This window comes from Schistocerca americana, chromosome X (genome assembly GCF_021461395.2).
Source record: "Schistocerca americana isolate TAMUIC-IGC-003095 chromosome X, iqSchAmer2.1, whole genome shotgun sequence".
Lineage (NCBI taxonomy): Eukaryota > Metazoa > Arthropoda > Insecta > Orthoptera > Acrididae > Schistocerca > Schistocerca americana.
This window is the reverse complement of record NC_060130.1, coordinates 75,319,461-75,338,652: the sequence shown is the minus strand read 5'-3', so window position 1 is coordinate 75,338,652 and position 19,192 is coordinate 75,319,461. Positions and strand designations below refer to the sequence as shown.

Genomic DNA, 19,192 nt, shown 5'->3' with positions numbered 1-19,192 from the left:
AGGACTGACACTCTCACTTTCTATGAGTTCAACCTCTCCTGTGAGTCCAGTTTTAGATTCCGATGCTTCACTTCAGGTTTACTGTATACCTTGTACCTTCTTATTGACGATGAAACACAGAAATTGCATCCGACTTTAATACAAAAGGCACAATGCCGACTTAAGTACAAGAGGACTGACACTCTAACTTTCTATGATTTGAACCTCCCCTCTGAGTCCAGTTTTAGATTCCAAAGCCTCACTTTAGGTTTACTGTATCCCTGGGACCTTCTTATAGACGATGAAACACAGAAATTGCATCCGAATTTAATACAAAAGGCACAATGCCGACTTAAGTACAAGAGGACTGACACTCTCACTTTCTATGATTTGAACCTGTCCTGTGAGTTTAGTTTTACATTCCGATGCTTCGCTTCAGGTTTACTGTATCCCTTGGACCTTCTTTTTGACGATGAAACACAGAAATTGCAACCGAATTTAATACAAAAGGCACAATTCCGACTTAGGTACAAGAGGACTGACACTCTCACTTACTATGATTTGAACCTCTCCTGCGAGTCCAGTTTTAGATTCCGATGCTTGACTTCAGGTTTCGTCTATACTTTGGCCCTTCTTATTGACGATGAAACACAGAAATTGCATCCGAATTAAATTCAAAAGGCACAATAGCGACTTAAGTACAAGAGAACTGACTCTCTAAGTTTCTTTGATTTGAACCTCTCCTGTGAGTCCAGTTTTTGATTCCGATGATTCACTTTAGGTTTACTGTATCCCTTGGACTTTCTTATTGATGATGAAAGACAGAAATTGCATCCGAATTTAATACAAAAGGCACAATGCCGACTTATGTACAAGAGGACTGACACTCTCACTTTCTACGATTTGAACCTCTCCTGAGAGTCCAGTTTTAGTTTCCGATGCTTCACTTCAAGTTCACTGTATACCTTGGACCTTCTTATTGACGATGAAACACAGAAATTGCATCGGAATTACATTCAAAAGGCACAATGCCGACTTAAGAACAAGAGGACTGACACTCTAACTTTCTATGATTTGTGCATCTCCTGTGAGTGCAGTTTTAGATTCGGATGCTTCACTTCAGGTTTACTGTATACCTTGGACCTTCTTGTTGACTATGAAGCACAGAAATTGCTTCAGAATTAAATTTAAAAGGCACAATGCCGACTTAAGTACAAGAGGACTGACACTCTAACTTTCTATGATTTGTACCTCTCCTGTGAGTCAAGTTTTAGATTCCGATGCTTCACTTCAGGGTTAGTGTATCCCTTGGAACTTCTTATTGACGATGAAACACAGATATTGCATCCGAAGTTAATAGAAAAGGCACAATGACGTCTGAAGTAGAAAAGGACCGACACTCTAACTTTCTGTGATTTGAACCTCTCCTGTGAGTCCAGTATTAGAGTCCAATGCTTCACTTCAGGTTCACTGTATACCTTGGACCTTCTTATTGACGATGAAACACAGAAATTGCATCGGAATTAAATTCAAAAGGCACAATGCCGACTTAAGTACAAGAGGACTGACACTCTAACTTTCTATGATTTGAACCTCTCCTGTGAGTCCAGTTTTAGATTCCGATGCTTCACTTCAGGTTTACTGTATCCCTTGGACCTACTTATTGACAATGAAACACTAAAATTGGATCTGAATCAAATTCAAAAGGCACAATGCCGACTTAGGTACAAGACTGACTCTCTAACTTTCTATGATTTGAACCTCTCCTGTGAGTCCAGTTTTAGATTCCGATGCTTCACTTCAGGTTTCGTCTATACTTTGGCCCTTCTTATTGACGATGAAACACAGAAATTGCATCCGAATTAAATTCAAAAGGCACAATAGCGACTTACGTACAAGAGAACTGACTCTCTAAGTTTCTTTGATTTGAACCTCACCTGTGAGTCCAGTTTTTGATTCCGATGATTCACTTTAGGTTTACTGTATCCCTTGGACTTTCTTATTGATGATGAAAGACAGAAATTGCATCCGAATTTAATACAAAAGGCACAATGCCGACTTATGTACAAGAGGACTGACACTCTCACTTTCTATGATTTGAACCTCTCCTGAGAGTCCAGTTTTAGTTTCCGATGCTTCACTTCAAGTTCACTGTATACCTTGGACCTTCTTATTGACGATGAAACACAGAAATTGCATCGGAATTACATTCAAAAGGCACAATGCCGACTTAAGAACAAGAGGACTGACACTCTAACTTTCTATGATTTGTGCATCTCCTGTGAGTGCAGTTTTAGATTCGGATGCTTCACTTCAGGTTTACTGTATACCTTGGACCTTCTTGTTGACTATGAAGCACAGAAATTGCTTCAGAATTATATTTAAAAGGCACAATGCCGACTTAAGTACAAGAGGACTGACACTCTAACTTTCTATGATTTGTACCTCTCCTGTGAGTCAAGTTTTAGATTCCGATGCTTCACTTCAGGGTTAGTGTATCCCTTGGAACTTCTTATTGACGATGAAACACAGATATTGCATCCGAATTTAATAGAAAAGGCACAATGACGTCTGAAGTAGAAAAGGACCGACACTCTAACTTTCTGAGATTTGAACCTCTCCTGTGAGTCCAGTATTAGAGTCCAATGCTTCACTTCAGGTTCACTGTATACCTTGGACCTTCTTATTGACGATGAAACACAGAAATTGCATCGGAATTAAATTCAAAAGGCACAATGCCGACTTAAGTACAAGAGGACTGACACTCTAACTTTCTATGATTTGAACCTCTCCTGTGAGTCCAGTTTTAGATTCCGATGCTTCACTTAAGGTTTACTGTATCCCTTGGACCTACTTATTGACAATGAAACACTAAAATTGGATCTGAATCAAATTCAAAAGGCACAATGCCGACTTAGGTACAAGACTGACTCTCTAACTTTCTATGATTTGAACCTCTCCTGTGAGTCCAGTTTTAGATTCCGATGCTTCACTTCAGGTTTACTGTATCCCAGGGACGTTTTTATGGACGATGAAGCACAGAAATTGCATCGGAATTAAATTCAAGAGGCACAATGCCGACTTAACTACAAGAGGAGTGAAATTCTAACATTCTATGATTTGAACCTCTCCTGTGAGTCCAGTTTTACATTCCGATGCTTCATTTCAGGTTTACTGTATCCCTTGGACCTCCTTTTTGACGATGAAACACAGAAATTGCATCCGAATTTAATACAAAAGGAACAATGACGTCTGAAATACAAATGGATAGACACTCTAACTTTCTGTGATTTGAACCTCTCCTGTGAGTCCAGTATTAGATTCCAATGCTTCACTTCAGGTTCACTGTATACCTTGGACCTTCTTATTGACGATGAAACACAGAAATTGCATCGGAATTAAATTCAAAAGGCCCAATGCCGACTTAAGTAGTAGAGGACTGACACTCTAACTTTCTATGATTTGAACCTCCACTGTGAGTCCAGTTTTAGATTCCGATGCTTCACTTCAGGTTTACTGTATCCCTTGGACCTTCTTATTGACGATGAAACACAGATATTGCATCCGAATTTAATACTAGAGGCACAATGACGACTTACGTACAAAAGGACTGACACTCTAACGTTCTATGATTTGAACCTCTCGTGTGAGTCCAGTTTTAGATTCCGATGCTTCACTTCAGATTTAGTGTATCCCTTGGACCTTCTTATTGACGATGAAGCACAAAAATTGCATCGGAATTAAATTCATAAGGCACAATTCCGACTTAAGTACAAGAGGACTGGCACTCTAACTTTCTATGATTTGTACCTCTCCTGTGAGTCCAGTTTTAGATTCCGACGCTTCACTTCATTTTTACTATATCCCTTTTACCTTCTTATTGACGATGAGTCACAGAAATTATTAAATTCAAAAGGCACATTGCCGACTTAAGTACAAGAGGAGTGTAACTCTAACTTTCTATGATTTAAACCTCTCCTGTGAGTCCAGTTTTAGATTCCGATGCTTCAATTCAGATCTACAGTATCCCTTGGACCTTCTTATTGAAGATGAAACAAAGAAATTGCATCCGAACATAATACAAAAGGCACAATGCCGACTTAAGTACAAGAGGACTGACACTCTCACTTTCTATGATTTGAACGTCTCCTGTGAGTCCAGTTTTAGATTCCGATACTTCACTTCAGGTTTTCTGTATACCTTGGACCATCTTATTGACGATGAAACACAGAAATTGCATCCGAATTTAATACAAAAGGCACAATGCCGACTTAAGTACAAGAGGACTGACACTCTCACTTTCTATGATTTGAACCTCTCCTGTGAGTCCAGTTTTTGATTCCGATGATTGACTTTAGGTTTACTGTATCCCTTGGACTTTCTTATTGATGATGAAACACAGAAATTGCATCCGAATTTCATTTAAAAGGCACAATGCGGAATTATGTACGAGAGGACTGACACTCTCACTTTCTATGATTTGAACCTCTCCTGTGAGACCAGTTTTACATTCCGATGCTTCACTTCAGGTTCACTGTATACCTTGGACCTTCTTATTGACGATGAAACACAGAAATTGCATCCGAATTTAATACAAAGGGCACAATGCCGACTTAAGTACAAGAGGACTGACACTCTCACTTTCTATGATTTGAACCTATCCTGTGAGTCCAGTTTTAGCTTCCGATGCTTCACTTCAGGTCTACTGTATCCCTTGGACCTTCTTATTGACGATGAAGCACAGAAATTGCATCCGAATTTAATACAAAAGGCACAATGCTGTGTTAAGTGCAAGAGGACTGACACTCTAACTTCCTACGATTTGAACCTCTCCAGAGAGTCTAGTTTTAGATTCTGATGCTTCACTTCAGGTTCACTGTTTACCTTGGACCTTCTTATTGACGATGAAACACCGAAATTGCATCGGAATTCAATTCAAAAGGCACAATGCCGACTTAAGTAGAAGAGGACTGACACTCTAACTTTCTATGATATGATCCTCTCCTGTGAATCCAATTTGGATTCGGATGCTTCACTTCAGGATTACTGTATCCCGTGGACCTTCTTATTGACGATGAAACACAGAAATTCCATCGGAATTAAATTCAAAAGTCAAAATGCCGACTTAAGTACAAGAGGACTGACACTCGTAATTTCTATGATTTGAACCTCTCCTGTGAGTCCAGTTTTAGATTCCGATGCTTCACTACAGGTTTACTGTATCCGTTGGAGCTTCTTATTGACGATGAAGCACAGAAATTGCATCCGAATTTAATACAAAAGGCACAATGCCGACTTAAGTACAAGAGGACTGACACTCTAACTTTCTATGATTTGAACCACTCCTGTGAGTCCAGTTTTAGATTCAGATGCTTCACTTCAGGTTTAGTGTATCCCTTGGACCTTCTTATTGACGATGAAGCACAAAAATTGCATCGGAATTAAATTCAAAAGGCACAATGCCGACTTAAGTGCAAGAGGACTGACACTCTAACTTTCTATGATTTGAACCTCTCCTGTGAGTCCAGTTTTAGAATCCGATGCTTCACTTCAGGTTTACTGTATCCCTTGGACCTTCTTATTGACAATGAAACACTGAAATTGCATCGGAATTAAATTCAAAAGGCACAATGCCGACTTAAGTACAAGAGGACTGACACTCTAACTTTCTAAGATTTGAACCTCTCCTCCGAGTCCAGTTTTAGATTCCGATGCTTCACTTCAGGTTTACTGTATCCCAGGGACCTTCTTATTAACGATGAAGCACAGAAATTGCATCGGAATTAAATTCAAAAGGCACAATGCCGACTTAACCCTTTAACGCATACTGTAGCTGATAAGCTACAGACCTCATTTCTTCGTTTTATTCCATATGGAGAAACATTTTCGATCAAATTCGTTATGTAGCTAAGTGTATACACTCCGCTGCAGTTTCTAGTAGTTCTTCTTAGCGATCATAGATGGCAGGACGAGCTGAAGCAGTTCGACAGTGAGCTGTGTGGACATACTGCCAAGTGTGTGTTTTGGCGGAAATTTGAGGTGGGTTTTTGGTGTTTGTGCACTGATTTCTGGTTTTGAAAATTACTTTTTCATTTTGAAAACGTAAGTAGATATGGTGTAAACAGTTAATTCGAGTGTCTTTGCGATAGATTTGAAATGAGGCCTGTTTTTGTGTATGTAGCTTATCAGCTACATTTTTCATTTACTGCATTTCAGGCGCTGACGTAAAAATGTCTCGAAAAAGTCAAGAAGAAATGCTTATGGAATGGTTAGAGATTCCACTAAGCAGTGATGACGATCTTGAGTGTTTCTCTGACGATTCCATTCAAGATGAGACGTATGTTGCTCCAGAATCTGTTGATTGTGATAGTGACAGTAGTGACGAAGAAAGTCAAGTACCAGTAATTAGGAATGAAGATGTTTCTGGAACAAGACAATCTGATGTTATAATGAAGGAATCGACGTCACAGTTGTCTGATAATGCTCTGAAACTGCCATGCAGCAGCAAAAATGTTACCAAAAACAGCAGGAGTGTGGTTTGGAAAGATAAGCAGTTCATTATTCCCGAACTGTAGTCAAAATTTCATGGCAATACTTCGTTACCAGAAGAAGTAATAAACTTAAATACTCCATACCAATTCTTCAAACATATATTTCCATCTAAATTGTTTGATCTAATTGTCGAAGAGTCTCATAGATACAGTGTGCAGCGTAATCCTGATAGACCAATAGATTTATCCTGTGATGACATAAAAATATTTATGGGCATCTGTCTCGTAATGTCAATAGTTCATGTACCTAATACGAGGGATTACTGGGGAGAAGTTACTGGTACTCATCTGATCAAGACAACAATAACAGTGAATCAGTATGAGCATATACGTAAGTTTCTTCACTTCAATGACAACAGTGCAATGATACCCAGGGGTGAAAAAGGTCATGATAGACTCTTCAAGATAAGACCCATAATAGAATTGATGAGATCTCGGTTTCAAACAATACCTGTTGAGGAGTGAGTTTCTGTTGATGAACAGATATGTTCAACAAAGGCTAGAAGTTATTTGAAACAATACATGCCAAACAAGCCTCATAAATATGGATAAAAATTATTTGTTATTAGTGGCATATCTGGTTATGCCTACGATTTTGAGATTTTCACTGGAGATGAAAATAAACCAGAAAAAAGAGTGACTGGGGAGGAAGACTTGGGAGCAAGCGCAAATGTTGTAGTTCGACTCAGTAGGATACTACCAAGAAATATGAACCACAAACTGTACTGTGACAATTATTACACAAGTCTGCCACTGCTTGTATGGTTACATAAACAAGGAATTTACTCACTTGGGACAGTCAGAAGAAACAGAGTGCCAGACTGCAAGCTCCCTTCAGAAGCTGAGCTGAAGAAAATGGCACGAGGTGCATCAGTAGAGCGTGTCGCAACAGTGGATGGTGTCGACATATCAAATGTAGTGTGGAAAGATAACAAGAGTGTGATGTTGCTTTCTACACTTGCTGGACAGCAGCCTATTCATGAAGCAGGGAGGTATGACAAAAAAACAAAGTCAAGAACAACAATACCTTGTCCACAAATAATTAAGCTCTACAATAAACATATGGGAGGTGTTGACCTTCTTGACAGCATAATGGGTCGACATAAAATTCTTGTGAAAAGTCGAAAATGGTATATAAGATTGTTTTACCATCTCCTGGACATGGGAGTAGTCAATTCCTGGCTGTTGTATAGGAGAGTAGCAGAAACCAAAGGGATTAAGAGAACTATGAAACTCTCCGAATTTCGAATGGAAATTGCTCCCTGTTTGTGTCGCTCAGGTCATACTTCAGCAAAACGTGGAAGGCCAAGTAATGATCTCGAAAACCAAATACAAGCTAAGAAGACAAAGGGGCCCACAGCACATGTACCTCCACAAGATGTAAGGCTGGATCAAGTAGGTCACCTGCCTTCGTACTTGCATGTGAGACAGAGGTGCAAAATGCCAGGATGCAAGGGATTTTCCTGGGTTCAGTGTAATAAATGTGCAGTTGCATTGTGTTTATACAAACAAAAGAACTGTTTTCAAACTTTTCATGTAAAGTGATTATCACATGCTTGGGTGCAAACCTGTTGGAACTAGATACCTTATTGTTCATATACAAAAGTGAATAAAATATACAATAAATGCTCAATATTTACAACATTAATGTCCTATTTATTATTTTAGGATTTTTCCCTTCCTATACAAAGTATTTAATCATAATCAACAATTAAATTACGAGAGATTTGGTCAAAATTGAGGGAGCAAAATAAGCACATTTATTGTGGCTCATAAGGTGTTAACTCAAAATGTAGCTGATCAGCTACAAAGCGATTTTCAACAATAGTGCTATGTTAATTTAATTTAAAAAAATTTTCAATATTTTTTTCGAAATGTAGGCACTATAAACTAAACATGGTAATTTTTACAGCTTGAAATAAAAAATCATGCATTTAAGGGTTACTACAAGAGGACTGACACTCTAACTTTCTATGATTGGAAGCACACCTGTGATTCCAGTTGTAGATTCCGATGCTTCACTTCAGGTTTACTGTATTCTTTGGACCTTCTGATTGACGATGAAAAACAGAATTTGCATGCGAATTTAATACAAAAGGCACAATGCCGACTGAAGTACAAGAGGACTGACACTCTAACTTTCTATGATTTGAACCTCTCCTGTGAGTCCAGTTTTAGATTCCGAAGCTTCACTTCAGGTTTACTGTATCCCTTGGACCTTCGTATTGACGATGAATCACAGGAATTCCATCGGAATTAAATCCAAAAGGCACATTGCCGACTTAAGTACAAGGGGGCTGACACTCAAACTTTATATGACTTGAACCTCTCCTGTGAGTCCAGTTTTAGATTCCGATGTTTCACTTCAGGTTTACTGTATACCTTGGACCTTCTTATTGACGATGAAGCACTGAAATTGCATCGGAATTAAATTAAAAAGGCACAGTGCTGACTTAAGTACAAGAGGAGTGACACTCTAACTTTCTATGATTTGAACCTCTCCTGTGAGTCCAGTTTTAGATTCCGATGCTGCACTTCAGGTTCACTGTATACCTTGGACCATCATATTGACGATGAAGCACAGAAATTGCTCCGGAATTAAATTCAAAAGGCACAATGCCGACTTAAGTAGCAGAGGACTGACACTCTAACTTTCTATGATTTGAACCTCTCCAGTGAGTCCAGTTTTAGATTCCGATGCTTCACTTCAGGTTTACTGTTTCCCTTGGACCTTCTTATTGACGATGAAACACAGAAATTGCATCCGAATTTTATACAAAAGGCACAATGCCGACATAAGTACAAGAGGACTGACACTCTTCATTATTATGATTTGAACCTCTCCTGTAAGTCCAGTTTTAGATTCCGATGCTTCACTTTAGGTCTACTGTATCCCTTGGACCTTCTTATTGACGATGAAACACAGAAATTGCATCCGAATTTAATACAAAAGGCACAATGCCGACTTAAGTACAAGAGGACTGACTCTCTCACTTTCTATGATTTTAACCTCTCCTGTGAGTGCAGTTTTAGATTCGGATGCTTCACTTCAGGTTTCGGATATACGTTGGACCTTCTTATTGACGATGAAACACGGAAATTGCATCCGAATTTAATACAAAAGGCACAATGCCGACTTAAGTACAAGAGGACTGACACTCTCACTTTCTATGATTTGAACCTGTCCTGTGAGTCCAGTTTTACATTCCGATGTTTCACTTCAGGTTTACTGTATCCCTTGGACCTTCTTTTTGACGATGAAACACAGAAATTGCATCCGAATTTAATACAAAAGGCACAATTCCGACTTAAGTACAAGAGGACTGACACTCTCACTCTCTATGATTTGAACCTCTCCTGTGAGTCCAGTTTTAGATTCCGATGCTTCAATTCAGATCTACTGTACCCCTTGGACCTTCTTATTGAAGATGAAACAAAGAAATTGCATCCGAACTTGATACAAAAGGCACAATGCCGACTTAAGTACAAGAGGGCTGACTCTCTCACTTTCTATGATTTTAACCTCTCCTGTGAGTGCAGTTTTAGATTCGGATGCTTCACTTCAGGTTTCGGATATACGTTGGACCTTCTTATTGACGATGAAACACAGAAATTGCATCCGAATTTTATACAAAAGGCACAATGCCGACATAAGTACAAGAGGACTGACACTCTTCCTTATTATGATTTGAACCTCTCCTGTAAGTCCAGTTTTAGATTCCGATGCTTCACTTTAGGTCTACTGTATCCCTTGGACCTTCTTATTGACGATGAAACACAGAAATTGCATCCGAATTTAATACAAAAGGCACAATGCCGACTTAAGTACAAGAGGACTGACACTCTCACTTTCTATGATTTGAACCTCTCCTGTGAGTCCAGTTTTAGATTCCGATGCTTCACTTCATGTTGACTCTATACCTTGGACCTTCTTATTGACGATGAAACATAGAAATTGCATCTTAATTACATTCAAAAGGTACAATGCCGACTTAAGAACAAGAGGACTGACACCCTAACTTTCTATGATCTGTGCATCTCCTGTGAGTCCAGTTCTAGATTCAGATGCTTCACTTCAGGTTTACTGTATACCTTGGACCTTCATATTGACGATGAAGCACAGAAATTGCTTCGGAATTAAATTCAAAAGGCACAATGCCGACTTAAGTACAAGAGGACTGACACTCTAACTCTCTATAATTTGAACCTCTCTTGTGAGTCAAGTTTTAGATTCCGATGCTTCACTTCAGGTTTAGTGTATCCCTTGGAACTTCTTATTGACGATGAAACACAGATATTGCATCCGAATGTAATACAAAAGGCACAATGACGTCAGAAGTACAAAAGGACAGACATTCTAACTTTCTGTGATTTGAACCTCTCCTGTGAGTCCAGTAGTAGAGTCCAATGCTTCACTTCAGATTCACTGTATACCTTGGACCTTCTTATTGACGATGAAACACAGAAATTGCATCGGAAATATATTCAAAAGGCACAATGCCGACTTAAGTACAAGAGGACCGAAACTCTAACTTTCTATGATTTGAACCTCTCCTGTGAGTCCAGTTTTAGATTCCGATGCTTCACTTCAGGTTTACTGTATCCCTTGGACCTTCTTATTGACGATATAACACAGAAATTCCATCGGAATTAAATTTAAAAGGCACAATGCCGACTTAAGTACAAGAGGACTGACACTCTAACTTTCTATGATTTGAACCTCACCTGTGAGTCCAGTTTTAGTTTCCGATGCTTCACTTCAGTTTTACTGTATCCCTTGGGCATTCTAATTGACGATGAAACACAGAAATTGCATCGTTATTAAATTCAAAAGGCACAATTCCGATTTAAGTACAGGAGGACTGACACTCTAACTTTGTATGATTTGAACCTCTCCTGTGAGTCCAGTTTTAGATTCTGATGCTTCACATCAGGTTTACTGTATACCTTGGACCTTCTTATTGACAATGAAACACTGAAAGTGCATGGGAATCAAATTCAAAAGGCACAATGCCGACTTAAGTACAAGAGGACTGACTGTCTAACTTTCTATGATTTGAACCTCTCCTGTGAGTCCAGTTTTACATTCCGATGCTTCTCCTCAGGTTTACTGTATACCTTGGACCTTCTTATTGACGATGAAACACAAAAATTGCATCGGAATTACATTCAAAAGGCACAATGCCGACTTAAGGACAAGAGGACTGATACTCTAACTTTCTATGATTTGTGCATCTCCTGTGAGTCCAGTATTAGATTCAGATGCTTCACTTCAGGTTTACTGTATACCTTGGACCTTCTTATTGACGATGAAGCACAGAAATTGCTTCGGAATTAAATTCAAAAGACACAATGCCGACTTAACTACAAGAGGAGTGAAACTCTAACTATGTATGATTTGAACCTCTCCTGTGAATCCAGTTTCAGATTCCGTTGCTTCACTAAAGGTTTACTGTATCCGGTGGACCTTCTTATGGACGATGAAACACAGAAATTGCATCCGAATTTAATACAAAAGGCACAATGCCGACATAAGTACAAGAGGACTGACACTCTCACTTTCTATGATTTGAACCTACCCTGTGAGTCCAGTTTTAGATTCCGATGCTTCACTTCAGGTCTACTGTATCCCTTGGACCTTCTTATTGACGGTGAAGCACAGAAACTGCATCCGCATTTAATACAAAAGGCACAATACTGACTTAAGTACAAGAGGACTGACACTCTAACTTTCTATGATTTGAACCTCTCCAGTGAGTCTAGTTTTAGATTCCGATGCTTCACTTCAGGTTCACTGTTTACCTTGGACCTTCTTATAGACGATGAAATACAGAAATTGCATCGGAATTCAATTCAAAAGGCACAATGCCGACTTAAGTAGAACAGGACTGACACTCTAACTTTCTTTGATTTGAACCACTCCTGTGAATCCAATTAGGATTTGGATGCTTCACTTCAGGTTTACTGTATACCTTGGGACTATTTATTGACGATGAAGCACAGAAATTGCTTCGGAATTAAATTCAAATGGCACAATGCCGACTTAAGTAAAAGAGGACTGACACTCTAACCTTCAATGATTTGAACCTCTCCTGTGAGCCCAGTTTTAGAATCCGATCTTTCACATCAGGTTTACTGTATCCCTTGGACCTTCTTGTTGACAATGAAACACTGAAATTGCATCGGAATTAAATTCAAAAGGCACAATGCCGACTTAAGTACAAGAGGACTGACACTCTAACTTTCTATGATTTGGACCTCCACTGTGAGTCCAGTTTTCCATTCCGAAGCTTCACTTCAGGTTTACTGTATCCCTTGGACTTTCTTATTGAAGATGAAACATAGAAATTGCATCCGAACTTGATACAAAAGGCACAATGCCGACTTAAGTACAAGAGGACTGACACTCTCACTTTCTATGATTTGAACCTCTCCTGTGAGTCCAGTTTTAGATTACGATGCTTGACTTCAGGTTTCGTCTACACTTTGGCCCTTCTTATTGACGATGAAACACAGAATTTGCATCCGAATTTAATACAAAAGGCACAATGCCGACTTAAGTTCAAGAGGATTGACACTCTCACTTTCTATGTTTTGAACCTCTCCTGTGAGTCCAGTTTTGGATTCCGATGCTTCACTTCAGGTTTTCTGTATACCTTGGACCTTCTTATTGACGATGAAACAAAGAAATTGCATCCGAATTTAATACAAAAGCACAATGCAGACTTAAGTACAAGAGGAATGACACTCTCACTTTCTATGATTTGAACCTCTCCTGTGAGTCCAGTTTTAGATTCCAATGCTTCACTTCAGGTTTCCTGTATACCTTGGACCTTCTTATTGACGAAGAAACACAGATATTGCATCCGAATTAAATTCAAAAGGCACAATGCCGACTTAAGTACAAGAGAACTGACTCTCTAATATGTATGATTTGAACCTCTCCTTTCAGTCCAGTTTTTGATTCCGATGATTCACTTTAGGTTTACTGTATCCCTTGGACTTTCTTATTGATGATGAAACACAGAAATTGTATCCGAATTTAATGCAAATGGCACAATGCCGACTTAAGTACAAGAGGACTGACACTCTCACTTTCTATGATTTGAACCTCTCCTGTGAGTCCAGTTTTAGATTCCGATGCTTCACTTCAAGTTCACTGTATACCTTGGACCTTCTTATTGACGATGAAACACAGAAATTGCATCCGAATTTAATACAAAAGGCACAATGCCGACTTAAGTACAAGAGGACTGACACTCTCACTTTCTGTGATTTGAACCCGTCCTGTGAGTCCAGTTTTAGATTCCGATGCTTCACTTCAGGTTTTCTGTATACCTTGGACCTTCTTATTGACGATGAAACACAGAAATTGCATCCGAATTTAATACAAAAGGCACAATGACGACTTAAGTACAAGAGAACTGAAACTCTCACTTTCTATGATCTGTGCATCTCCTGTGAGTCCAGTTTTAGATTCAGATGCTTTACTTCAGGTTTACTGTATACCTTGGACCTTCTTATTGACGATGAAGCACAGAAATTGCTTCGGAATTAAATTCAAAAGGCACAATGCCGACTTAAGTACAAGAGGACTGACACTGTAACTCTCTATGATTTGAACCTGTCCTGTGAGTCAAGTTTTAGATCCCGATGCTTCACTTCAGGTTTAGTGTATCCCTAGGAACTTCTTATTGACGATGAAACACAGATATTGCATCCGAATTTAATACAAAAGGCACAATGACGTCAGAAGTACAAAAGGACAGACACTCTAACTTTCTGTGATTTGAACCTCTCATGTGAGTCCAGTATTAGAGTCCAATGCTTCACTTCAGGTTCACTGTATACCTTGGACCTTCCTATTGACGATGAAAAACAGAAATTGCATCGGAATTAAATTCAAGAGGCACAATGCCGACTTAAGTACAAGAGGACTGAAACCCTAACTTTCTATGATTTGAACCTCTCCTGTGAGTCCAGTTTTCGATTCCGATGCTTCACTTCAGGTTTACTGTATCCCTTGGACCTTCTTATTGACGATGAAACACAGAAATTGCATCGGAATTAAATTCAAAAGGCACAATGCCGACTTAAGTACAAGAGGACTGACACTCTAACTTTCTATGATTTGAACCTCTCCTGTGAGTCCAGTTTTGGATTCCGATGCTTCACTTCAGTTTTACTGTATCCCTTGGGCATTCTAATTGACGATGAAACACAGAAATTGCATCGGAATGAAATTCAAAAGGCACAATTCCGATTTAAGTACAGGAGGACTGACACTCTAACTTTCCATGATTTGAACCTCTCCTGTGACTCCAGTTTTAGATTCTGATGCTTCACATCAGGTTTACTGTATACCTTGGACATTCTTATTGACAATGAAACACTGAAATTGCATGGGAATCAAATTCAAAAGGCATAATGCCGACTTAAGTACAAGAGGACTGACTCTCTAACTTTCTATGATTTGAACCTCTCCTGTGAGTCAAGTTTTAGATTCCGATGCTTCACTTCAGGTTTACTGTATCCCAGGGACGGTCTTATGGACGATGAAGCACAGAAATTGCATCGGAATTAAATTCAAGAGGCACAATGCCGACTTAACTACAAGAGGAGTGAAACTCTAACTCTCTATGATTTGAACCTCTCCTGTGAGTCCAGTTTTACATTCCGATGCTTCTCTTCAGGTTTACTGTATCCCTTGGACCTTCTTATTGACGAAGAAGCACAGGTATTGCATCCGATTTAAATTCAAAAGGCACAATGGCGACTTAAGTACAAGAGAACTGACTCTCTAACTTTCTATGATTTGATCCTCTCCTGTGAGTCCAGTTTTTGATTCCGATGATTCACTTTAGGTTTACTGTATCCCTTGGACTTTCTTATTGATGATGAAACACAGAAATTGCATCCGAATTTAATACAAAAGGCACAATGCCTTCTTATGTACAAGAGGACTGACACTCTCACTTTCTATGATATGAACCTCTCCTGTGAGTCCAGTTTTAGATTCCGATGCTTCACTTCAGGTTCACTGTATACCTCGGACCTTCTTATTGACGATGAAACACAGAAATTGCATCGGAATTACATTCAAAAGGCACAATGCCGACTTAAGAACAAGAGGACTGATACTCTAACTTTCTATGATTTGTGCATCTCCTGTGAGTCCAGTTTTAGATTCAGATGCTTCACTTCAGGTTTACTGTATACCTTGGACCTTCTTATTGACGATGAAGCACAGAAATTGCTTCGGAATTAAATTCAAAAGACACAATGCCGACTTAACTACAAGAGGAGTGAAACTCTAACTATCTATGATTTCAACCTCTCCTGTGAATCCTGTTTTAGATTCCGTTGCTTAACTAAAGGTTTACTGTATCCGTTGGACCTTCTTATTGACGATGAAACACAGAAATTGCATCCGAATTTAATACAAAAGGCACAATGCCGACTTAAGTACAAGAGGACTGACACTCTAACTTTCCATGATTTGAACCTCTCCTGTGAGTCCAGTTTTAGATTCTGATGCTTCACATCAGGTTTAATGTATACCTTGGACCTTCTTATTGACAATGAAACACTGAAATTGCATGGGAAACAAATTCAAAAGGCATAATGCCGACTTAAGTACAAGAGGACTGACTCTCTATCTTTCTATGATTTGAACCTCTCCTGTGAGTCAACTTTAGATTCCGATGCTTCACTTCAGGTTTACTGTATCCCAGGGACCTTCTTATTAACGATGAAGCACAGAAATTGCATCGGAATTAAATTCAAAAGGCACGATGCCGACTTAACTACAAGAGGACTGACACTCTACCTTTCTATGATTTGAGCCTCTCCTGTGAGTCCTGTTTTAGATTCCGATGCTTCACTTCAGGTTTACTGTGTCCCTTGGACCTTCTTATTGACGATGAAACTCAGAAATTGCATCGGAATTGAATTCGAAAGTCACAATGCCGACTTAAGTACAAGAGGACTGACACTCTAAATTTCTTTGATTTGAACCTCCACTGTGAGTCCAGTTTTCGATTCCGAAGCTTCACTTCAGGTTTACTGTATCCCTTGGACCTTCTTATTGACGATGAAACATAGAAATTGCATCCGAATTTAATACAAAAGGCACAATGACGACTTAACTACAAAAGGACTGACACTCTAACTTTCTATGATTTGAATCTATCCTGTGAGTCCAGATTTAGGTTCCGATGCTTCACTTCAAGTTTACTGTATACCTTCGACCTTCTTATTGACGATGAACCACAGAATTTGCATCGGAATTAAATTCAAAAGGCACAATGCCGACCTAAGTACACGAGGACTGACACTCTAACTTTCTATGATTTGAACCACTCCTGTGAGTCCAGTTTTAGATTCCGATGCTACACTTCAGGTGTGCTGTATACCATGGACCTTCTTATTGACGATGAAGCACAGAAATTGCATCGGAATGAAATTGAAAAGGCACAATGCCGACTTAAGAACAAGATGACTGACGCTCTAATTTTCTATGATTTGATCCTCTCCTGTCAGTCCAGTTTTAGATTCCGATGATTCCCTTCAGGTTTACTGTATCCCTAGGACCTTCTTATTGACGATGAAACACAGAAATTGCATCCGAATATAATACAAAAGGCACAATGCAGAGTTAAGTACAAGAGGACTGACACTCTATGATTTGAACCTCTCCTGTAAGTCTAGTTTTAGAATCTGATGCTTCACTTCAGGTTTGCAGTATCCCTTGGACCTTCTTATTGACGATGAAACACAGAAATTGCATCGGAATTAAATTCAAAAGGTACAGTGCCGACTTAAGTACAAGAGGACTGACACTCCAACTTTCGATGATTTGAATCTCTCCGGTGAGTCCAGTTTTAGATTCCGATGCTTCACTTCAGGTTTACTGTATACCATGGACATTCTTATTGACGATGAAGCACAGAAATTGCATCGGAATGAAATTCAAACGGCACAATGCCGACTTAAGTACAAGATGGCTAACACTCTAATTTTCTATGATTTGAACCTCTCCTGTGAGTCCAGTTTTAGAATCCTATCCTTCACTTCAGGTTTACTGTATTCCTTGGACCTCCTTATTGACGATGAAACACAGAAATTGCATCCGAATGTAATACAAAATCCACAATGCCGACTTAAGTACAAGACGACTGACACTCTAATTTTCTATGATTTGAACCTCTCCTATGAGTCCAGTTTTAGATTCCGATGCTTCCCTTCAGGTTTACTGTATACCTTGGACCTTCTTATTGACGATGAAACACAGAAATTGCATCCGAATTTAATACAAAAGGCACAATGCCCACCTAAGTACAAGAGGACTGACAGTCTAACTTTCTATGATTTGAACCTCTCCTGTGAGTCCAGTTTTAAATTCCGATGCTTCCCTTCAGGTTTACTGTATACCTTGGACCTTCGTATCGACGATGAAACACAGATATTGCATCCGAAATTAATACAAAAGGCACAATGCCGACTTAAGTACAAGAGGACCGACACACTCACTTTCTATGATTTGAACCTCTCCTGTGAGTCCAGTTTTAGATTCCGATGCTTCCCTTCAGGTTTACTGTATACCATGGACCTTCTAATTGACGATGAAGCACAGAAATTGCATCGGAATGAAATTGAAAAGGCACAATGCCGACTTAAGTACAAAAGGACTGACACTCTAAATTTCTATGATTTGAATCTCTCGTGTGAGTCCAGTTTTAGATTCCGATGCCTCACTTCAGGCTTACTGTATCCCTTGGACCTTCTTATTGACGATGAAACACAGAAGTTGCATCAGAATATAATACAAAAGGCACAATGCCGAGTTAAGTTCAAGAGGACTGACACTCTATGATTTGACCCTCTCCTGTAAGTCTAGTTTTAGAATCCGATGCTTCACTTCAGGTTTGCAGTATCCCTTGGACCTTCTTATTGACGATGAAACACAGAAATTGCATCCGAATTTAATACAACAGGCACAATGACGACATATGTACAAGAGGACTGCCACTCTAACTTTCAATGAATTGAACCTCTCCAGTGAGTCCAGTTTTAGATTCTGATTTTTCACTTGAGGTTTACTGTATCCCTTGGACCTTCTTTTTAACGGTGAAGCACAGAAATTGCATCGGAATGAAATTCAAAAGGCACAATGCCGACTTAAGTACAAGAGGACTGACACTCTACCTTTCTATAATTTGAACCTCTCCTGTGAGTCAGTTTTAGATTCCGATGCTACACTTCAGGTTTACTGTATACCATGGACATTCTAATTGACGATGAAGCACAGAAATTGCATCGGAATGATATTCAAAAGGCACAATGCCGACTTAAGTAGAAGATGACTAACACTCTAATTTTCTATGATTTGAACCTCTCCTGTGAGTCCAGTTTTAGAATCCGATCCTTCACTTCAGGTTTACTGTATACCTTGGACCTCCTTATTGACGATGAGACACAGAAATTGCATCCAAATGTAATACAAAAGGCACAATGCCGACTTAAGTACAAGACGACTGACACTCTAATTTTCTATGATTTGAACCTCTCCTATGAGTCCAGTTTAAGATTCCGATGCTTCCCTTCAGGTGTACTGTATACCTTGGACCTTCTTATTGACGATGAAACACAGAAATTGCATC

General features: G+C 39.2%; 1 protein-coding gene across 1 annotated transcript; it reads left to right on the top strand.

The window, feature by feature from the left end:
* The first annotated feature begins 6,758 nt into the window (after positions 1-6,758).
* LOC124555819 (piggyBac transposable element-derived protein 2-like) lies at positions 6,759-8,228 on the top strand. The gene is made up of 3 exons (XM_047129887.1): positions 6,759-6,991; positions 7,100-7,925; positions 8,199-8,228. The coding sequence occupies exons 1-3, from the start codon at positions 6,759-6,761 to the stop codon at positions 8,226-8,228; spliced, it is 1,089 nt and encodes a 362-aa protein (XP_046985843.1).
* The last annotated feature ends 10,964 nt before the right edge of the window (positions 8,229-19,192 follow it).